The sequence below is a fragment of the Oryctolagus cuniculus genome, chromosome 1 (genome assembly GCF_964237555.1).
Source record: "Oryctolagus cuniculus chromosome 1, mOryCun1.1, whole genome shotgun sequence".
Lineage (NCBI taxonomy): Eukaryota > Metazoa > Chordata > Mammalia > Lagomorpha > Leporidae > Oryctolagus > Oryctolagus cuniculus.
In genome coordinates this window covers 142,433,415-142,456,131 of record NC_091432.1, presented here as the reverse complement: position 1 = coordinate 142,456,131, position 22,717 = coordinate 142,433,415, and the positions used below count along the sequence as shown (strand labels likewise).

At 52.7% G+C, this 22,717-nt stretch overlaps 2 protein-coding genes across 14 annotated transcripts in view; one reads left to right on the top strand and one right to left on the bottom strand.

Annotated features, from left to right (window-relative positions):
• The window catches only part of AOPEP (aminopeptidase O (putative)), a 404,877-nt gene extending 392,977 nt beyond the window's left edge, over positions 1-11,900 (top strand). For 2 of the 4 annotated variants that reach the window (XR_011379142.1, XR_011379138.1), the window contains 2 exons: positions 8,258-8,432; positions 11,372-11,900. The gene's annotated coding sequence lies outside the window, so the exon portion shown is untranslated. Of the gene's footprint in view, positions 1-8,257; positions 8,443-11,371 lie in introns of all 4 variants that reach the window. The other 2 variants (XR_011379141.1, XR_011379136.1) reach the window with 2 other exon arrangements.
• The window catches only part of FANCC (FA complementation group C), a 249,943-nt gene that overhangs the window by 8,290 nt on the left and 218,936 nt on the right, over positions 1-22,717 (bottom strand). For all 10 annotated transcript variants that reach the window (XM_008257648.4, XM_070049801.1, XM_070049811.1 and 7 more), the window contains 6 exons: positions 20,266-20,422; positions 10,870-10,922; positions 9,725-9,821; positions 7,896-7,971; positions 5,947-6,028; positions 3,745-3,919 (listed from right to left, as the gene is read on the bottom strand). In XM_008257648.4, the coding sequence (XP_008255870.3) occupies positions 3,745-3,919; positions 5,947-6,028; positions 7,896-7,971; positions 9,725-9,821; positions 10,870-10,922; positions 20,266-20,422 (640 nt within the window). The remainder of the gene's footprint in view (positions 1-3,744; positions 3,920-5,946; positions 6,029-7,895; positions 7,972-9,724; positions 9,822-10,869; positions 10,923-20,265; positions 20,423-22,717) is intronic.

Sequence of the window (22,717 nt, the reverse complement as noted above, 5' to 3'; positions counted from 1 at the left end):
GTGCTCTGAGTTTCACAGGACAAAGAGAAGCTTGCTTTCAGTTTTTAAAACAGTATTTTTTAAACTTGAGTTATAAATCTTTCTGTGCTCACAAGAAAAATGTTAATGATCTATATAACTCTACCATCCACTGTAGATAACTAGCTTTATATCCTTTTTGCCTTTTTTCTTTTTGAACATAATTTTCATTTATTTATTTGAAAGGCACAGAGAGAGAGAGAGAGAGAGAGAAAACAAACCAGAGTATTCTCCTTCCCACTGGTTCACTCCCCGTATGCCCATAACAGCCAGGTTAGGCTGGGCCAAGCCAGGAGCTGAGTTCAATCCAGGTCTCCCACAGGAGCCATCACTGCTGACTGCCCGGGTCTGCACCAGCGTGCAGCCCCAGGTAGGAGCTGGGGTGCATTCTGATATGGGATGCAGGGGTCCTGACTGCCACATCAGACAGCTACCCCTTCTTGTCCTTTTTTCTGTGCACTGAGAGCAAACCACACACTCTATCGGGGCACTCCAAAAAGCTCATGGAAAAATGAAATTAAAAGATCAGACTACTGTGGTACTAAACTTTTGAGATCCATCCATGCGTAGTTTTTTTGAAGTATATATTTTCCATGAACTTTTTGAAGACCCCTCACATACAATGTTCTGTGTCTTACACTTTTCTCTTCCCAATATACTGTAAACAGTTTACTGTTTCTGTAAAACATGTTCTTCAGTAACATGGTTTTCTTGGTAGAATGCTACCCCATGGTAGGATCTAGCACAATTTAGCCAACAGTCTTACTATTGCAAGTTTAGGCCATTTCCCATTTGTGCAGTGCATAAACAACACTGTGACAAACATTCTTGTACATGAGTATTTTTATGGATCCTTTTTCCCTCAGGTTAATTCCTAGAAGTAAAAATATGAACCCTTACCTAACTAAGTCTTAAGAGTATATAAGGGGGGCCGGTGCTGTGGCACAGTGGGTTAACGCCTTGGCCTGAAGCACCAGCATCCCATATGGGTGCTAGTTCGAGACCTGGCTGCTCCACTTCCAATCCAGCTCTCTGCTATGGCCTGGGAAAGCAGTGGAAGATGGCCCAAGCCCTTGGGCCCCTGTACCGTGTGGGAGACCCAGAAGATCTTGGCTTTGGATCGCCACAGCTCCAGCCATTGTAGCCAATTGGGGAGTGAACCAGTGGATGGAAGACCTCTCTCTCTCTCTCTCTCTCTCTCTTTCTGCCTTTCCTCTCTCTGTGTAACTCTGAATTTCAAATAAATAAATAAATATTTTTTAAAAAGAGCATATAAGGGAGCAGCATAGTGGTGTAGCCGGTTAAGCCACTGCCTGCGGTGCTGCCATCCCATAAGAGGGCTACTCCACTTCCCATCTAGCTCCCTGCTAATGTGCCTGGGAAAGCATGGGAAGATGGCCCAAGTGCTTGGGTTCCTGTACCCATATGGGAAACCCAGAAGAGGCTCTTGGCTCCTGGCTTTGGACTGGCCCCGCTCTGGCCATTTGGGGAGTGAACCAGTGGATGTTTCTCTCTCTCTCTAACTCTGCCTTTCAAATAAAATAAGCAAATCTTTAAAAAAAAGCAAAGGGTATATCTACACATAGACTGTTTCTGGTTTTCATCATGATCCAGTTCAGTGAACACTGGCAGGCACAGGAGGTTGTAGGCAGGGAGAGGGCCAATCTTCACACAGTTGTCAGGACACGTGTGTTCTTGGCCTTCCTGTTTGCACTCCCAGGACAGCCAGAGCACCAGGGGAGCTAAGGGACGAGCCTGACTGAATCCTGCCTTTTCCGTGCAGCATGGGCATGGATGCCGTCAGGGTTCATAGCACTCTCAACAACCCTGCTTTAACAGTTCACGTTCTGTTTCTCAAGTCACCCGCCAGAACATCAAGGCATCCAGGCTCATAAAATCCAGGGGAGCGAGAGATCTACTGGGTGAACTAGGACAGCCCCTCCCCCCAGGACGTCACATACACGCTTGCCCGGTCAGATGCTGGGGAGGAGGGGTTTGAAATCACTAATACGAAGGCTGGCTCCACTCACAAGGCAGATGGCTACTCTGCAGAAGAGCTGAGAAGTAATGGACAGATGGCACCAAGCTATGCTGAACAGGTTAACCCATTTTTATCCAAGATGCCTAAGCATTTCCTGAATAAGAACTACCACATGAGTTTTATATAAATAAACATTAGCTAATGAGGAACTTTCTAGAAAGTAAATCTTATTGGACAGTTTATTTCTCTATACTTCCAAAGTGAATCTCTCTCTGTCAGTGTCTGTGTCAGTGTGGAATTTAACACACACCTAGCAACTCTGTTTACACAGAGGCAGATAGGAAATCCACACAGAAGGGCTTCAGAAATCACAAGTGCGTCAACTTCATGATTAGTATTGTTAAAAATAAGACGAAAGACATAAACCAGGGCTTTCCCTAATTAGTTCCATGTGGTTTTTAAAGGGAAGAAACAAATTTTTCTTCTTAATCAAATAGCAATCCTCAAATATATATGTAGATTATGATAATTTCTAAGAAATGTTTTGGGGCCAGTGTCGTGGCATAGCAGGTAAAGCTGCTGCCTGCAATGCCGGTATCCCATATGGACACCTGTTTGTGTCCCGGCCGCTCTACTTCCAATCCAGCTCCCTGCTAATGGCCTGGGACAAAACAGCGGGAGACGGCCCAAGTGTTTGGGCCCCTGCACCCACGTGGAAGATCTGGATGAAGCTCCTGGCTCCTGGCTTCAGCCTGGCACAGCTCTGGCCGTTGTGGCCATCTGGGAAGTAAACCAGTGGATGAAGACCTCGCTCTCTCTCCTGTCTCTCCCCTCTGACTTTCAAATAAACAAGGAATATTTACATTAAAAAAAAGTTTTGTTTCTGATCCCAAATAATCACCAAATTTCAACTTTTAAAAATCCAAATATTTTTCCTTTCCCCTGCCATGCAAGCCTTTAAGCAAACGAAACATACAGACAGAAAATACAAACCAAATAGAAGCCTTGTACATGATAATGAAACCTGTTCCCTTTCAATATTAAAATCAGCAAAACGCACTGACAGTTAAGTTTGAAAAACCAGCTAGCAGATGTCCGCAAGGGAGGTGCCAGTGCCTTTGCTCCCAGCACGGCCTCCAGGAACCACTGTGTTCTGCACGGAACGGCTGTCTCTGCCACAGATGCCGGCCCTGCACGTGCCTGCTCTGTGTTTAGGAAGTGGCCAAGCCGTTTTTCAGAAGCTCAGTGGTTAGCATCATGTGTCTGCTCGAGTAAGGGGTCTACACACAGCTGGTCACGTGAGCATCTGTCGACTGCTCTGAGGAAGCAGTACGTCAGGAGGCGGCCCCGGCTGGCCAGAGACCCAGGCTGTGCCGCAGGACAGTGCTCTTCAGAGGAGCCGTCCGTGCCTGCGTGGCATCCCCTGGAGGACCAGGACGGGGCCCGTGCGGTGGTCAACAGGGGCAGACTGGATTCCTGAGCAGAGTCAGACCAGAGGAGCCCAGGACAGGGGGCTGTACCTCCCTCCTCGGTGCTCCCGGCCGCCTGTCTCCAGCCTACTCTGTGGACTGTAAGCCCGGGCCCGTGTACTTGATCTCCAAGGCCCTCTGCATGTGGCCGTACCTGACAGCATGAATGCCACAGCTCACATACCTAGGGAGTCAGTGACAGGCAAACCCTCTGAGTCCCTCCCTGTGCCACTAGAGCGCCCAGCCCTGGGCACGCACAGGGGACCTGCTACCTACCGTGGTCTGTGCCCTCTGCCGACTCCCGTCACAGGGGCTGTGGTAGAAGGCCAGGAGCCACAGGACGGCCTCAGCGGGCTCAGCTTCTGACCTCAGCAAGTGCTCGGCCGCCATGTCAGCCCATCCTCCAAAGTGGGTGAACAAAAACCAGCTCTCCAAGGGTCCTCCGAGAGACCTGGAACAAAGCCAAGACACATGGCAGCGGGGCCGCCTGGCCGCTTTTGCCTTTAGGTTCTTTACCGTGTGTGAGCGCTCAGGTTAAATTGTACTTGACCCACTGAAACATGGCTTACAGAGCACGCACGTTCGACTGAAAGCCGGCCTGCGGCCACTCCTAACCCAGCAAGGCGCAGTGAAAAGGAGAGCTCTCGGAAAGACCCGGCGTGTCGCGAGATTTCAGACACTTGCAGCTTTACCTCCCGGTACGTGAAGGGAGCACAGGCTTTGGGAGAGGAAGACCTGGGCCCGTGGCCAACCAAAGTGCAGGACGAGAGCCTGCAGCACGGCCCTGCTCCTGCATGGCCTGCACAGCTGCACTGTGGAGGAAAATCGGGCCTCCCAGCCACCAAGGCGCCACCCAGGTAGCTCCAGAGCCAGAGGGTGCGCACAGAGGCCCCGTGGGGCCCAGCAGACTGGGCTCTGCCCTCAGGACAAAGGTGCTGTTTCCTTTCTGGAGAGACGCATGGTGCTGGTTGATATTTCAGCAAAGTAATTAATTCTGCACGTGCCGTGTATCATATGAGGGCACTTCCAAAAATATACAGAAAAATGGAATTGTAGAAGTTTATTTTGGTGCAAAATATTTGTGATCTGTACACAGCTTTTTTTATTATGTGTTTGCCACATATGCACACATCTAAAAACTTCTGCATCAAAATAAACTCATTTTCTAACTCCATTTTCCACGAGGGTTCTGAATGGCCCACGCACTCTCGCCTGTAACCGCATACGCATCAACGCTGAAAGGCGAGGGTTCTTCTCGTCACGCTGGGGACTGAAAGTTGCAGGATGTGTTAAAGGGCACCATCTGCTCAAGGTAAGGACCCCCAGGGAAAACAGAGCGGTTAGAGGAGAACCCTCCTCCTGGACTAGAGCACGTGGCTGGGCCAGGAGTGCGCCAAGCCGGAACAGGAATGTCTCTGAGGGACCTGCTCGCGTGCTCCTCTGGGATTCACACCTCAGCGCTGGCCTCACTTCACGGAGGACGAGTGATTACACTGAGCATGCACGATGACAGAGGAAGCAAGGGAGGAAGGGAGGAAGGGAGGGTGCCCCCACCCCATCCCTCGTCCCGGGAAGGGAGAGCCCATGTTCCCGGCCATGCTGCAGGTGGTGGTACAAGGGTGTCTGAGGGAGGAGAGGCTCTGCCTGCCTCTCCCTGCTCCTGCACACCAGCACCTGCAACCCGCCCAGACAGGCCTGGGCCTTCTCTCTTTTCTGCGAGCGACCGAGTATGTCCACCCTCCCCTCACAGAGACGGCACGTCGGGGTACTCTGGCTGGGCTCGGGGAAGTGGCCACACAGCTCTCCGGGGAAACGTGGCAGAAGCAGCACAGGAGCCGGCTGCAGGGCTGATCCGGACAAGGAACAGCAAATCATGCACACTCCAAACGCTGGCCTAGCAGGAAGCCCAGGAGCGCTGTGTTACAAAGCCTAAACGGGAATGCTTTGAGAAAAATCATGTGTAAGAGAGTACCTAGTACCATAATGTCAGAAATTCTTTACACTGGGGTGAAGTAACTGCAGAGCTAACACCCAACACGCCACAGTCCTTCCTGCCGTGGGGGAGCTCCCGCTCTCCTTGCCTGGAAAGGCAGGGGGCAGAGCACACGACCGCGTGCCCTTTCTAATCTGCAGGGCCCGGGGCTCCCAGCAGTGGGCAGTGCTTCTGTCTGGGGTCCTTTTTCTTCTCTATTGTTAGGCCTGCATCTTTCTCCTAAACTCAGGCATCACTGAGAAGGGTCTCCCTCGTGGCACTCACATGATGGCTGGCACAATGATTCTGCCCACCCAAAGCCATCCTGCAGCCACACTTGCTCCACTTCTCTCTTGGTGCTGGTGCACACCTGCAGATGTGTGTGTGTGTGTGTGCACGCATGCCAGGGACCACATTGCTGTTGCCTGTCAGCCCTGCCCAAAGGGAAGATGAGGATCGAGGGAAACCCCGTGTGAGGTGGCCCAGGAATGGCCAGGGTTGCTCACCTCTGCGTCTGGTCTTCCATCAGCTGCCTGAGCAGTTGAGATCCATGCTCCAGCAGCTGGCGCCAGTGTTCCTCTGGGGCACCTGCAGGGGGAGGGGAAAGGAGGGGGCACTGAGGCGGAGCCCCACCTTCTGGGATCCATCTGCAGCTGGGCCTGGCAGCTTGGGGAAATGCCCTGCCCCTGGTCCAGGGGTCCACCCACTGCTTCCATCTTTCCCAGCCAGGCTCCCTGTGCTGCCTGGGGCCAGATGCCCACACTAAGCTGGGGCGCAGCCCGTGCCTGGCTGCCCTGTGTCTGCGCTCCTACCTGCCCTGCCCTCAGACCTCACTCACAACAGGGGGTTTCAAAACACACGGAGACTGCAGCAACAGCCTGCTAGGAGTGCGATGGAGTCAGGTTTACGGTAATGAAGAGGCCGGGGGAACATACAGGGGCCTCATACAGATGTCTTTTCTTGAGTTAGTTTCTCTGCTGTCACAATTATCCCGAGGTCTTAAAACACATCTGGGCAGGCAGAGATGTGTGCAGTTGGAAGCCACGTCTGACAACAGATTCTGCGGTCAGGGACGACGGCGCATGGGGTGCAGGGGCCACACATGGTCTCCCCGAACGTGGCCTGAAGCGTAACGCACGGCCTCAAAGCATTCTTCATTGTCTTGTTCAGCTGCTGGACGCTCAGGTCTCGCGCCCTCCGGGATTTCACAACTGGCACAAAATAATAAGCTCGTGATGAGCAGAAGACGGCACTGCTCAGAACACTCTCGGGGCGCAGGCGGGGCTCTGCGGCGAGCACGGGAGCCTCCGTGCCTGCGCCGCCGCTGGTTGGCTCAGGGGCAGGAGTCGAGGCAATCCCACAGGGGAAGGTGGACAGGCTGCATGCCTGTCCACAGAGTGCCCTGGTCTTGACCACAGGTTTCCAGGCGTACAGAATCACACCTCCAATCTGTTTTCTGGACTCGGATGGCTCTGTGTAGGCCGGCTGCGGGCGCCCCTGGTCTGCTCTACACCCAGGCAGCCCCTGGCTCTCCTGCCTTGTTACTAAAGTCCTCCTGTTGTGTCCCCACAGGGGGACCTTCACAAACCCCACCACGGCCATCACCACCCCACCTCTTGCATCTGAGAGGCTGGGGTCAGAGGGGTGATGGCTGGGCAAAAGCCTCCATCTTCCAGCCAAAGGAAGAGAAATGTGGAAAACATTCTGCAACTGAACTGTCTGCTCTCCCCAGATGAATCCCCTCACTCGCGTCTGTCTCAGGAAAACAGAAGGCCAAAAATGACCTGTGGCTGGCACTTTGCCTCTCACCCGGCCTCTGCTTCCCTGGCCAGACAAGACTCCTGCTGGGTGTGCAGCCTGTGCCGCGTGCCAGACTCTAGGGAAGCGGCCTTGTTCCCTGTTCAGGTGTCCCCCAAACAGGAGTGCACAGGGTGTCCACGGGTCGGCAACCTTGGGGTGAGGGACGCGGCCTCTGCAAGGCGCCTGTGGTCATGCATACCACTGAATTCTCTCAGACCCTTCCCCTGGCTGGCTTAGGAGAAATTTCCCCTAAAATTCCTGGCTCCATCCATCACTTTATCTGTCCTGCAACGAGGTGGCATGAGGCAGAAAGAATGAAAAACAAACAAGCGTGCTCCTCTGACTCAGACGGGGCTCGGCCGCCGCGGGCACCTGGGCGGAGCTGGCCGGCACAGCAGGGCCTGCTATCTGGGGGCAGGCCATCGACCCTGCAGCGGGGGCCATGCGCCTGTGTCTTGTTCCCCTTCTGTTGCTACGTGATCGCGCTGCAGTCAGGCAGATTCTCCTACCAGAGCCCACGGAATGGGAGACCCTGAGACCAACAACCCCCTTCTTTGCTCCCGGGGACAGACACGGAGGTGGGAGGGGAGGGCTGTGACTGCTCAGAGCTCCTCCCCAGAAATCACCGAGACTGGCACAGCCGGCCCGAGCTCACCTCTGGGGCGCTGCAGCAGTGCCGCGGCCAGGGCTGGAGGCGCGTACGGAAAGTAGGTCTTGAGAGCAAACTTCGGCTGCGGCAGCAGGGGAGAGTCAAAGCAGCAGGAGCGTGAGTCTCGGAAGGAAAAATGCAAAATCACGGACCCTTTTCCCCAAAGATGCACTATGCTAACGTGCTCAGGTTTTTAAACTGTTTTTTTTAAATATGCTTCCAATAACCTTATAAATATTTTCCAGAAAGATGAAGCTGTTTAAAGTCACCTTCTGGGACTTAAGAACAATAAAGTCATGCTCTTGATGTCTTTATACGGATTCCTGACCTCTCGTGAACCCAATTACACACAGCATCTTGTGTTGCAGGGAAAGGCGCCGAGCAGGGATTCCAGCTCGGTTCTCAACAGCAGAGGCACGGAGGGCAGCGGTGCCCACGCCGCGAGGCCGGAGAGCTGCAGGGCCCCATGCCCGAGCGCTCAGGCACTCCGTGGAAACCGAGACACCCGGAAGGCGCAACGCGCAAGGCTCCAAGTGCAGTCTGGTGCGTTTTGGTAAGCTAGAAACCCTTGTGAGCGCGTCCCCCGTCCCAGCGGGGCAGGCGCACAGGAATGTGGGAAGACGACCGGACTCACAGATACACCTGAAGCCCCCTGCAAAGGGAAGAGCTGGCGGCTTTCTCACTGTGAGGGGGGGACGAGGGCCACCACCGCCTGCCCGTGCTCCCCGGGGGGCACTGCTCTCCATCAAGAGCAACCGTGCACCTAGTGCAGATCCACAGTGCCCGAGGACGGAACGGGCAAGCCAGTGCTAGCGGACAGAACGCTCCCCAGCCTCCTCGGCCCGAGCTAGGTGTGTGCCAGGAGCCCGAGGGCGAGCTCTGCCGGGGCCGGCTCCTAGCCGGGAACACCAAGAATGCCAGGGAGGACAAAAGGCATCTGCGGTTATGCCTCCACAGAATCGTGAGGGCCGGCCCGTGCCTCCCAGCTGAGCTCCGTCCTGAACTCCAGGCGGGCACCACCGACAGCGCCATCGGCTAGTCTAGCTGACTTCCGCAGGGCAAGAGGAGGGGTGGGGCATAAATGCTCAACGGGTATTGTTGCCCTAATAAGGAGAAACACCTGCTGAAGTCTGAGAGGCCTTGGGCACAGCGGGGAGGCAGCTCCGCTCTCAGCAGCCAACTCCAGGCAGCAGCACGGGGGAGCCCACCACGGCCTTCCGGGAAGACGCGGGCACTGGGTCGGCGGCAGCGGAGACAGGCCAGCGGGAATGCTCCAGGGTGGGCGCCTCCCTGCAGTGGGCCAGCAGCCCTGGCAGCTGCCGCCTGCCTCTGCTGAGGGGCCCCTGGATCCTCGGGTTCCCTGTGGCACCTCGCACGCACCTCCTGCTCACTGCCGTTCCTGTGCCCTGTTCTCTTAGCACCTCCCATGTGGGTGTCTGGGAGAAATAAGACCCACTTGTTAAGCCCCGTGTTTTGTAGTTGGTGGTGTCTCCTGCTTAGCACCCCCCTCGAGGCTCCAGGGTGCCCCTCGTGGCCTGGGACGGGGCAGGAGAGCTCACCCTCCAGCTTGACCCGCGCGGGCCCAGCGGAGCCCGCAGACCCGAGGCAGTGGCAGCACCAGCACACGAGGCAGACAGAAACTGTCTTGGTTATTTCCACCTGAAACGGCTTCACCTTTGCTGGGCATTTATTTGGACGCTTCCTTTGTGAGCAAAGCAGTCCATCAGAATTACTGACAACAAAGTCCTCTTTTCTGGCCATCGGCCCAGACCGCCTAACTACCTCTCTTTCTGGAGAGGGGACGGGCAGAAGGAGGAAGCCGTGCGACAACAGACCTGCTCGTCTTCCTCCAGAGCTTCCACGAAGCATCTCGTGAACACTTGGAGAGCGGCTGCTACTTCTGGGGCTCCATCGGTCTCCAGGAGTGCGCACCTGCACGACGCACAGTCAGAGCACGACAGGTTAACAGTGGCCCGGGCTGCGAGAGGGAAGGGAGCTGACCTGTGCCCCGTCAGTGGGGTGCGCTCGGATTCCAGGCCGCACCCCCGTTCCAAGTAACTGCCTTTAGCCTGTAGTGCGGAGCTCCTTCCTGGTTCTGAAGCGACCGAGCAGCACACACCCCCGCCCTGGAGGGCAGCACACCCTGCACAGGGGCACAGGGCAGCAGGCTCTCTGCTCTCACCAGCCGAGACAGAGCTGCGCCCCAGTCACAGGGTTGTTTCCAAACAATGAACTTTTCATTATATTTGTTTAAGCAAATTAAAAAAAATCAACCCCCACTTGGCTAGCCTTAAGCTTGGAACACAGGCTCACTTCTCATGTCTATGGTCATCCAGCCTGAGGCTGGCTTGCTTCAAGGCCAACCTCGCGGTGAGTGTTACTGTCAGAGTCCCTCTCCCCGGAGTCTGCTGCCTGCCCGGGAACCTCCACTGCCCAGCGTGTGCTGGGAGGGAGGGCCGTCCCGGCTGCCCCTGCATTAGGCAGAGGGGCTCCCGGTCCCCGGCTGCCCCGGCCCCGAGTGTCCAGTGAGCGCCTCCTCTCTTGCCAGCTGTGAGCCCAGTGCCTTTCCCAAGAAGCACCCGTATTCTCAAAACAAAATTAACGTGCTGTGAGGTACCATGCGTGGTTTACCTTGCCTTTCAGGACAGCTCCCTTAGGAACGGCTGGCTTTCCTTAGCTTTCAAGTCCGTTAGGAAGTTCGGTCAGCCCTCATGTGGCGAGGGCAGTGTACTGCTACCCTTTCTGCGGAGCTGAGCATCTCACGACAAGGACGTCAAATTCCAGTCCGCTTTCCTGTCACTACTGGTAGACACACACTGACTTTTTGAGATTTCACCCCTAATGACCACCGCCTCAGAGGCCTACGAAGGGCTCAGAGACCCGACTCTCTGCCTGGCAGCGCCGGGGGCGACCGCAGGCTGTGACTGCTGTTTGGAGAGGAAGCGCGCGCCAGCCGCTGCAGCAACAGCAACTCGCCTACCTGAACATCTCATCCACGACCCGGAACACGGCAGGGTGGCAGGCGGCTCGCGGCTGGAAAAGGAAAGCAGCACGTCACGGGCAAGTCGCCAGTCGCAGCCCGTCCAGAGCTGCCGGTGCCCAGGAAGACGCTGGGCAGGGCCCGTGGATGAGCCTGGTCTCCTCTCTCTACTCCTGGACGGCTCACACGAGCCAGAGGAGAATGTGAGTGGTCACGGGCGGCCCTGCCGTGACGGCGCCAGCTGTCCTGAGACCGCCTCTCTCTCTGGCCTCCTCAAACGGCCTGCAAGGGCCCCAAGGCCAGTCTCCCCGTTCGTTCGTTCCTCTCACCAGGAAGTGAGCACGCAACTCTTCAGAATTCCTGCGGAAGAAACCGTGAACTCATAACAGCACATCTTAGCGCACTATGCATTTAGCAGCTTAAGTTATTCAGCATGAAAAGAGGGTTAATAAAGGAAAAAAGAGACACCATTATGAATGATCCCTTGCGTATTTTTCGACAGGTCTCCATGACTTACATCTGCAGAAGCCTCCTGTGGCCTGGGCTGACCCAGGGTCCCTCATCTTCCTGCTCGAAGCTCAAAGCGTGAGGTTACAGGTGGATCCCACGATCATACTGGACCGCAGCGCCGCAACCTCAGGGGACAGGGTTCTACAGGGAGTTTCTTGCAGTAACAATGTGCTCACTACGACTACATTTGGAAAGCATATTTCATAGACCTCCCCCTCACGAAAAAGAAAAGAAAAAGGCATAGCCTGCGTCGCAGTTTTCCAGACCGCACGGAAGAAAAGCAGGGCTGGCGCCTGCCTCCCAGAACTTGGCGCCCTCGCCAGCCTTTGCGCGGCGTCCCGAGTTGGAACATTGAGCGCTCGCCATCTAGCGGTGGCGCGCCAGTACTACAAGGCGCTGCCAGAGGCTCCAAGGTGGAGCGCCAAATGATACGATTGATCTTTAAATCATTGGAAGGAGAGATTTGTGATTTGCAACTTAAAATCCCCTCCTCTTTAAATACAGTAGTCCACACTCCCCAATTCCTCTCACTGGTGTACATCTTTACTTAAAAGAGACCCATTTCCAATTCTCACAGGTAAATTACCTGCTCAAGAAAAGAACTCAACAGTGACCATGCAGGGCACTTGCTGGCCTTGATCTTGGGCAAATCAGCTCATCTCCCTGCTTCTCAGCCTTCCAGTGAATACCAACAGATAGTGAGAGGTCACTGGGTATTGATCCAGAATGTATTAACAAAGTTTCTCTGTATTCATATTGGAAAAAGAAAACCAAACACAAGGAAAGGAAGCTGCATATTTTGCAGAAATATGATTTCTGTTTACCAGAATTTTCTGAAGTTTCATATATAGGCAGTATGTCTCTTGAGTGTTTAAGACCCAACAGCATGGCTGTGTGCTCACTGGCAGGCAGACACACAGAGCCTGGAAACACAAGGACAAAAAAAAAAAAAAAACAAACCACAAAGTTGAAAATGGTCAAGTAGCACCCCTTCCTGTGTTCTAAACTGTTCCACTCCGGGCCTACTCCATAGGTTGGGTGCTGAGACTCGGTCAATACTCCTCCATCAGGGGCCCTTCCAAGTGACAAGAACAAGAATGATCCAACAAGTAGTTTAGGGAGCAAGTAAGATGTCTAACGTTGTCAAAAGAGAATGAGCGCTTGCATGGACTTGTATGCAGTGTTTCCTAGCAGAAAGCTCCATCAGATGTTCAAAACATCTCCAGGCTGCATGGGATCTGCTTGCTCCCCCCACGCAGAGGGATGTCCTCTTAGACGTCTTCCTTTCCTGAGAGTTCAAACCCTGTGACTCCTGGTGCCTTCTACTGCCCATGTTAGCTTTCAAGACGGGGAGCTGGCAGGAATCAGGGGCCCTGCTGAGGCAGCAAGGGCACAGACTGACCGTGAGGTCCGCGAGCTGTGAATGGTCTTTCTCATCTGCACTCTCTTCTGATGGGCTTTAAGAGAGACTCTCTATTCACGAGCACGTAGTTTCAGGGTCAGTGAGTCCCCTTCTGGGGACTGGAGTGCTCCCGGGTCAGCCATGTGTCCCAGCGACATCAAATCACAAAAGTGTACTTCAGCTGCTTTTCTTACCAGGAGAATCTTCCAGGAGAGTGTGAGGTTTGAGGTGTGCTTCTTTGGAAGCCCCGTCTTCCCCTGACAACATCAGCGCACTTAGCAGGGCATGAGCAGGCAAACAGGGAGGCCCGCTGTGCCGGGCTTGTCTTGTGAATAGGCCACGACAGTAGCACACCAGGGGGTGTGCTGGGCAGCTCCCTCCCCTCTAACAATAAGTCCGTCCTGTGCCTTTTCCTTCACCTACCCAAAACCTGTCCCGTCTCAAGCTCTTCTCTTCCACACCTGGCCCACACATTTCCATGTACCGATGAGGTTTGGAGAAGCCATGTTATCAGAGGCCATCAAATAGGGATGGAGGGGTGGAAGGCCTTCCTTTGCTGGGGGATCAGACTGTCCTGTTGGGTGTGCAGCCCTTGCAGATTCCCCACCAGTCCCCAGTTTGCTCCCAGCTACCGAGAACCACACTGCTTGTCCCCTCTGCCTGGCAGGACAACCCACTCCTGCCCCTCGAGAGAAGCAGGCAAGGCCAAGTGAGCAGAGGGCCAGCGCACAGTAACAGCACTCCCTGCTCCAGGTTGTGCGGGAGCGGCTGACTGGGCCTCTCGTGTCCCCAGCCCTGCCTGGGCATCTGTTTCATCTGTTGCTTCCCTCGCGCCTCCTCGAGGACTAGCACAAGCCACTGGCTACTGAGAGGGGCCTTCGCAGGAAGAAATCTTTCCTCTTCTCCCTATCATTTTCGGATGGGGGGGGAGGGCAGGTAGGGATAGAGAGGGAGAGACAGAAAACAAATCAGCGAGAGAAATGAGACAGTGATTTGGGGCAATTCACAGGCAGAACAACCTCAAGCCCTTTTCATCTGCCACCCTTCAGAGATACAGTTTCCCTAGAATTAAGGAACGGATGGGCGCTTGTCTGGCCTAGCAGGTAAGAAGCCAGCAGAGACACCTGAGCCCAGACTGGAGCATCTGAGTGTGGGAGGCAGCACTCAGGGCTCAGGTAGCTGAGTCCCCGCCCCCACAAGGGAGACCTGGATCACAACTCTGGCTCTGGTTGTTGTGGGAATTTGGGGAGTGAATCAGCAAATGGGAGCTCTCTTTCTTGTCTCTTTATCTGCCTTTCAAACCAATAAATAAAAATTAAAAAAAAATTTAAGTGGTACCAGCATTGTGGCACAGTGTGTTAAGTCACAGCTGTGACATGGGCATTCGTATCAGAGCACCTATTTGAGTCCCGGATGCTCCACTTCTAATCCAGCTCACTGCTGATGCATATGGGAAGGCATAAGATCATGGCCCCAAGCGCTTGGGTCCCTGGCATCCACCTGGAAGACCTGGATGGAGCTTCTGGCTCCCGGCTTCAGCCTGGCTCAGCCCCTGCTATTGTGGCCATTTGGGGAGTAAACCAGTGGATGGTGGATGGAAGATCTCTTTCTCTCTCTCTCTCTCTGTCGTTCTGCCTTTCAAATAAATTAATCCTAAAAAATTAAAGAGAGGAATGGATGAGAGAGGAGTTGAAGTTCACTAACTTTGGGATAGATTCTTTCACATGTATTTCAATACAGAGTAGCTGAAATATTTTACTCAGGAAACGAAGACGCTTGCTAGCAGAGCATTGCCTCCAGTTTACCCACCCCCACGCCCCCAGCCAGGTCCCACTGTGCAGCTGGCTGTGGCGGGGGAGGCCCTCATTGTTAGCTTTGTATGTAAAGGAAAGGGCAGCTCAGTTCACCACAAAATGACTTTCTTCTTTCACGAAAAAAACTCTCCCTAAGACTCACTTCAACAGTAAACCCTCTCCTGAGTTGAGTGTAAGAAATCTTCTTATATAAAACCTTCCCATCGAGTAAGGCAACTTCACAAACACGTATTTTTAATGTATTTTATATTGTGCATTTATGTATTTTTGATTATGCCCTTTTTTCTGTTTTCAAAATACTAAACCTAAGAATGTAAACATCCCTTTTACATTTTAGGACCTATTTTGTTTCAAAACATTCAAGCTCTTGCAACAAATTTGAGCTTGGAAAAATTATTCTTTCCTTTTAATCTTTACCAGATGTTGTTTATACGACAAGTAATTTTTTTTCAGTACTCCATAATGCAATTATTGTTTAATTAGTGATAAATCTGTCATTCCTGGGCTTAAAAACTTAACAAGTACCAAATGTACTTTTGTGGTTTAAGCTTACACACATTCTCTGAGAGGTAAGACCAGAGTCGGAGGTATGTATGGGAAGGCATGGAGTGGCCAGCTCTGGACGCCAGACAAAAATCCCCCAAATCCACAGCCCTCTACTCACCTCCCGCAAGCCGCTGCCCAGCTGGCCAGCAGAGCCTGAGCAAGGAGAAAGCTCTTGGGCCCTTGGCCCCTCCTGCTCCCCACTACAGCCTCTGAGTGGCTCCTAAGCCCACCAGTACTGTTTTTGTTTATTGTAGTTGTTGGATTTTTGGTTTTCTTCCTCTCTCCCTTGATTTCTGGCTGGTAGCAACCATCCTTGCATCATCTCTAACAGAACAAAAAGAACTTGCAATGTGGTGTGGTGTGTATGTGCTTGTGTTTTGTGTTGTGTGTGTGGTGTGTGTGTCTGTCTGTCTGTCTCCCCACTCCCTCCCTCCCTCCCTCTCTGCAACGCTGGGGGATCTGCTGCCCCCCTGAGGCCACCACTAGAAAGTGCAACTACTGTGGAAGCTGTGGCTCCTTGGGCTAATTTTAGCCACAGACAGGAGTGGCCACCACACTATTCCTACTAGGCCACCGCTAAATTATCTCCTTCAGCTTTTGCAAAATTACATGCATCACATTAAAGAGCTCAAAAAAGGAGATGTTTAAAAGACTGAAAATGAAAAAGCAGGAAAAGAAAACCCTAGAACATTAGTGAAATGAGACTCAGGGCAGAAAACCGACAGCAGCAGCAGGGTTGCAGAGTTAGGTCGTCAGCAGGATACCGTGCGGATCCGGGTTTTGCATAAAGCAAGCTTCACTGTGCCTGCCGCCTGCAGACTGGAGCCAGAACTCGTCCTAGCTCACATCTGGAGGCGCTAGCTGGATGGTTTTTCATACCTAAGCTCTTCTTAGATAAAGAAATCGTTTTAATTGACCTATGAAGACTTGTAGATAGGAGAGAGAAAGAGGAGTATTATCTGAGTATAACAAAAACAAACCCAGCCCCGCCTCCTCCGCGCCTCCCCCTGGCATTCCTCCTCTGCTCTCTCCTCTTGTTCTTTCAGGGGAAAATCTGCCTGCGGAGGCGAGGGAGGGCATGGGAACCGGGGTGCCCTGGCCCTGGCACGCAGAAGGCAGTGAGTGCAGGGCCACCCTGCCAGCCCGCCCGCACTTGTCATTCAAATGTGGAATCCAAACAATAGCTTTCTGGGCTCCACAAACAGAATTGTAACTGGAAAACAACATCCTGGGAAACTCGAGCAGTGCCAGGAAAGCTGCATAATTAGCAAATGGCTTTCACTGCTTTCGGAGACATCAGTTTTTAAGGTCAGGCCCGAAGCTACGGATTACGGTCTTCCAGTGCCCGCGCTGTCAAGGGAAACACAGACGGTCTGTAAGGCAAACGACAAGCTGGGGTTAATGCCTTCATTTATTCAGGGGCCACCAACTGTGGCAGGCAGCCCTGTACTGCCCTGGAAATCAAAGGGTGCACCTCAAAAGCAAATAAGATCTGAAAGCTGATTTTAATTTTAGAAGTCAAATGCATGCATATAGCAAGTATGCACCCAAATAAACTTACCTTCTAATTTCATTTTCCATGAACTTTTTGCAGTACCCTCCCATGAGTTTAGAATGCAGGTGACAGTAGGCTACTCCCCATCACTGATGGTCTTATTGGACCAGGCCTCGGAGTCCCTGAGAGGCCAGACCACATTTGGGAGGTCATCTCACTTTGTACAACCTGTACCACACTTTCATCCCCTGTAGCTGCTGCATTGTGGTAACTATAGAATTTCCAGGACTCATTCTGGACAGTCCCAAGGGATGGAAATGTAATTAACAGTGTTCCATGTGAAACATGAGTTACGCAGACCATCACACTTTAATTACTCTCAGAATCCAAGCCTAACGTAATAGGCATCAGGTTTCCTCCCGAGCAGAGTGCAGCAGTCTCTAACTGAGTCTTGAGATTCTCGAGCAGAGTGCAGCAGTCTCTAACTGAGTCTTGAGATTCTCGGATACTTCTGCCTGGTGCTGTCGCCGCACCGAGATAAATGAATCAGATGATGCAGCTAGGAAGCAGGTTCTTCAGGTTGCTCCTGTAATCACTCAGCCTGCTGGGGTTTCTGGCACTGTGGGCCGGCCGGGTGCCCACGCCAATCAGAGGCTTCCAGCTCATTGTCTGTACTGTAATTACCTCCTTGAACCATGAGGCACAGAGAGGTCACATCCTGCCAGTGCCACAATAAATTAAACCAAATAACACCCTCTCGAATCCCCCTTTGACCATAATGGGAGCTCTGAATCTCTACACACATGATCCTGATCGACGCTTTTGTAAATCAATTGACTTTGAAGCTGTCTGACGAGGGGGAGGTTACTGTAGACCAGAACCTGGAGACCGAAGATGAGACCATGTTGCCGTTTAATGGGCAGGCCTGCTGTCTCTCTCCATCACTAGCATGCCACTCAGGCCTGACGGTTACACATGCAAAGGACAGGGAGAAGGTCCAGCGAGGAACTGCCGGGATCAAAGAGAGGCCAGAAAGTCAATGGGACTGGAATTTTTCAATTGAGAGAAGACTCGAGGAAAATTTATTAAGTATCTGGAAGCAGGCGAGAGCCTGGTTACCAATTTTGCTACTGACAAGGGACCATAGAAAATTAACATGAATTGCAGCATGCATATTTAAGTTCGAAATTAAGAGATTTACCAGATAGTAAATGTAATTTATTACCTTATGTTACCTGGAATGGGCTGCCTGAGGGCTTCTAAAGGTCTTTATTTTCAATTGTACTGAACCCACTTTTAAGTAAGGTGCATTCTTATTTCTTGTCTTAACATGCAGCTTTTTTGAATGATAAGGTGAAGGTATAATTATAAAAAAGTCTTCTCTGCACTCTCTTGGTCTTAGTACATACCCACCTTGCCTTTTTTTCTCTATATATATTAGTCAGTCTTTCTTTGCTACACCAAAATCCCTGGGGCAGGCTAATTTTATTAAGAAAAGAGGTGATGTATGAGTTCAAGGGCACGGGGCAGGCATCAGCTCAGCTCTGGTGAGGCCCCCGTGGCCGCATGGGGAGGTATGCACATCATGGGAGGTATGCACGTGGAAGAAGCATCCCACCTCAAAACAGGAAGCCAGAGGGGCTAGGTGGGGCCAGGCGCCATGAGAAACACCGGAATCCCCATGAGGGCAGTGCCCCCAGTGACCTCTCCACGGGCCCCACCTTGCAGCATCACCACACTGAGAACCGAGCAAGGGACGCCACTTCCAGCCACAGCCTAGCACACACTGTGCACTTCCCAGTCGGCTGGCCTCCATCTGTGCCACCAACTTACAAACCACAGCAGCCCGACCACCACCGACAGCCAGCTCTCTCCACCTCTGCCTGGCTGACAGGGGCCATGAAACAATGGGGAAGGCTGCCAGAGGAGGCAGCTGACTCAGTTATGATTCCTTAACACTGGCTCCACGTCACAAGAGAAAGAAAAGAGGGGCCAGCGCTGTGACGCGGTGAGTAAAGCCGCCGCCTGCCCTGCCGGCATCCCATATGGACGCCGGTTCCAGTCCCGGCTGCTCCACTTCCGATCCAGCTCTCTGCTGTGGCCTGGGAAAGCAGTAGAAGATGGCCCAAGTCTTTGGGCCCCTGCACCTGTGTGGGAGACCCGGAAGAAGCTCCCGGCTCTTGGCTTCGGATCGGCACAGCTCCGGCCATTACGGCCAACTGGGGAGTAACCCAGCAGATGGACGATCTCTCTCTCTCTGCCTCTGCCTCTCTGTAACTCTGCCTTTCATATAAATAAACAAATAGTAAAAAAAAAAAAAAAAAAAGAGGAAATTCTCAATGAACTAAACGCACACGAGGCATCAGGAGGCAGGGCTGCACAGCCAGCCTCAGTGCCTTCTTGCGTCTTGGACAGAGGTGGACACCTCCTCCTTCCCAGTTTCCTCGCCAGCACCTAGAGACAGGTGTTCACTGACACTCTTAGAGTTCACTTTTCCCATCTGGGCAACAGGAAGAGACTCTGTAAATCCCCACAGGCTGTGAAAGGCTGTAAGGTTCTCAGAAGACAGATGCCGGGACTGAGGCCCCTGCAGGGCTTGGAACTGTTTTTTTTCAAGGCGCACTGGTTCTTACAAAAATGCACACCAATTGTGCAGACTGGCCTCCCGTAGCAGAAAACATCTGACTAGTCTCTGGGGACAGCCTCTGAGCCTGGGCTGGGCACCTAATGGTGTCCCTCACTGAGTCTCTGACTCCACAGACCTGGGGATGGGGCACAGGGGGGGAGAAGAAAGCTACTGCATGGAGGAGGTACCAAGGTTGGCAGGCTTACCTACAAGAAGAAAACTCTAAAGGCCTTTCATTGTTTTTATTGTTTTAACTGTTTTTCTAGGGCTTTGTCTCATTTCTCTTCAGTAGTTTAGTTTTTCTCTAGTGAAGAGCTAAAAGTCTATTTGGAATGTTTTGAATTGATTCCTGCTCTTCCTCATATGTAAGTTTTAAATTTTTAAAAATGTGATTTTGGGGCCTGCGTTGTGGCACAGCAGGTTAAGCCTCTGCCTGTGATGCTGGCATCCCATACAGGTGCCAGTTTGAGTCCCAGCTGCTCCACTTCCAGCTCCCTGCTAATGCACCTGGGAAAGCAGAAGAACGTAGCCCAAATGCTTGGGCCCCTGCACCCATGTGGGAGACTCAAAGCAGCCCTGGAATCCTAGCTTCTGCCTGGCCCAGATCCGGTGGTTGTGGCCATTTAGGGAGTGAACCAACAGATGGAGGTTCCTTCTCTCTCTCTCCCTCTGTCTCTCCTCTCTATAACTCTGCCTTTTTTTTTAAATCTTTTAAAAAATGCACTTTCACACTGGAAGAGTTTTTAGAATGCTTGTCATCCAAATGTCAATTTGTGTGACTATGCAACATAAGGTGCAGGAATGGAGTGCACCTGGCAATCAGAAGAGCACCGTCCTCCCCATCTCGAGGTAGGTACTTTGTAAATAAACATCGATGCCTGGTTATCTGTAAAGGTTCACTTGCACTTCTGTTTACATTCTCCTCCTTTTTCTCTCTCTGACTAAAAAGAATGATTTCTCAGAATCTCCTTAAAGGATTCGTTCACCAAAGCCCAGCACGTACCAGCAGCGATTCTTCTATGAAGCATTCGATCTCTCGCAGACAGTTTCCCTCCCTGGAGAGCAGCTTCTCAAAAAGACGCAGTATTGCTTTCTCAAGGCTGGGAAGGTGCCGGAGCCAAAGGCAGACCACAGCCGACGTGGAGAGAGAGATCTTCTTCCTTTCAGCAAGAAATAAACAAAATTTTTTTAAATAGAAATGAATTGCTGCAAAAAAAAAAAAAAAAAAAAAGAGAGATTAAGAAAATTTGAAATGTTGGGGCCGGTGCTGTGGCGCAGTGGGTTAAAGCCCTGGCCTGAAGCGCCGGCATCCCATATGGGTGCCAGTTCTAGTCCCGGCTGCTCCTCTTCCCATCCAGCTCTCGGCTATGGCCTGGGAAAGCAGTGGAAGATGGCCCAAGTCCTTGGACCCCTGTACCCACGTGGGAGACCTGGAAGAAGCCCCTGGCTCCTGGCTTCGGATCGGTGCAGCTCTGGCCGTTGCGGCCATCTGGGGAGTAAACTAGCGCATGAAAAGACCTTTCTCTCTGTCTCTACCTCTCTCTGTAACTCTTTCAAATAAATAAAATAAATCTTTAAAAAAAAAAAAGAAAATTCGAAATGCAATCACTAATCCAATTTATGAAACTTATGGTCATTGCAGCAGTTGATATCTATAGTCTCAGTGAGTATTTATGAAGTGCATTTATAAAATAATGCAGATATGCTTCCACTTCAACTCACCTTAAGAAATCAGAGAAATGCTAAAATAAGATAATACATAATGATGGAAGAAAAAGTGAGAGGAAATGAAATGGACAAGGACGTGTGATATTCAGATAAACACAGTCCTTGACTGAAGAAAACCACATGGTTTAGATTATGGAACCAGACCCAGGTTGTCGTCCCAGGGCCACCACCTACTAACCATGGCATTAGTGAGCCTCCAAGCCTCAGTACACTCATCTGTAGAACAGGCGTCCCTCCCTCCCCAAGATGTTGGAAGGATCCAATGCAGTCACCCACATACCACTGTATTAGTACAGTGCTAGGCTCCTGGTAAACAGGCTCTGGGATGGCCTCAGAGCCGTCCCCCAAGGGCCTCCTGCACCCCAGAGTAGGTGCTTCCAAGGGTCTGCCGCAGATGCTGATTGCTACCGACAAGGACAACTAAGCTGGGCCGGGGGTTCCCCATCAGCCAGCAATCCCCTCAGTGCTGTCCCTCACCACGGCTCCTGGTCCAGGGCAGGGGAGCAGTTCCCCGTGGTCTCACCATCTCCTCTTGCTGTAGACCTTGCACTGGACTGACTCTAGGGCCAGAGGAGGTAGGGAAGAAGCTGAGGAGTCGGGGGACTGTGGAGGAGAAACGGCGGGCACAGTCTACCCCTGAGCCTCCTTCTGACCTCACATCCTCGCCCTGAGCTTCCACTCACCTGGGATCCCTGGCAGAGCCCCTTCCCCGTCTTCTCCCACCCTTCTTAGCTGGTTAGAGAAGTGCCATGGTGCCCACCGCTCCAGTGTTAGATGCACTGCCTGCTCAGCTGAGAGGATACAATGTGTGAAGGGCTTGCTACGAGTTCAGCTGGGGCATGTAGACTGAGAATAAGGCACAGCAGATCCATGAGATCCACTGAGAACAAGGCACAGCAGATCCATGAGATCCACTGAGAACAAGGCACAGCCGATCCATGAGATCCACTGAGAACAAGGCACAGCCGAGCAGTCGCCATCCATGCTGGAAACTCTCCCCAGGGAGAGTTCTGGGCCGAAAGGGCCCTTTGGGAGGCATCAGCCAGCAGGGAAGGGGACGAGAACTCTGAGGGTCTGAGGTCTGAGCAGGGAGAGACGGCAGAGGAAGGAGATGATACAGGGGCACTCAGCAGAAGACAGGTCACCAGAGCCCGAGAAGAGACAGAAGCCAGGAGGGCTGCTGGGAGCAGCATTGCTGCAAGGCTGAAGAGATGCAGGGGAGCCGCCAGGTGCCAGGCAGGCCCTGGACAGAAGCAGAGGGGGCAGCCAAGGGAGCGAGCTGGGCGGTGGGTGCTGCTGGGTAGGACACAGAGGAGCCAGAGAGGCAGGTGGGCTGGATGTGCTCGTACTTTAATCCTGACAGCCCTACGCGCTAGGCACCACTGTCACCCTTACTGCTCAGGCTGTGGGGGTGGAGAGGGACTGAGGACATGCAGCCAGTACGATGTGAAGCCTGGGGTGTGTGCCAAATCCAGGCCTCTGCCCAGGGCTGCAGATGAAGCTGCCGCTTCTGCAGGAGAGAAGACGCGGGGAGGTGGCCTGGGCACAGTAGGGTGAGCTCTGAAGACAAGCCTCTCCCCAAGTCTAGGCCGCCACCAAATGCAGCCACATCCACAGAGCCTTTCGAGGAGTTTCTCACAGCTATCAATGGGGACTAGAGCATTTCATGGAGAGTAGGGCCGGGGGTGGGGACGGAGGGGGAAAGGTGTTTGTGGCCTCCGTCGTGG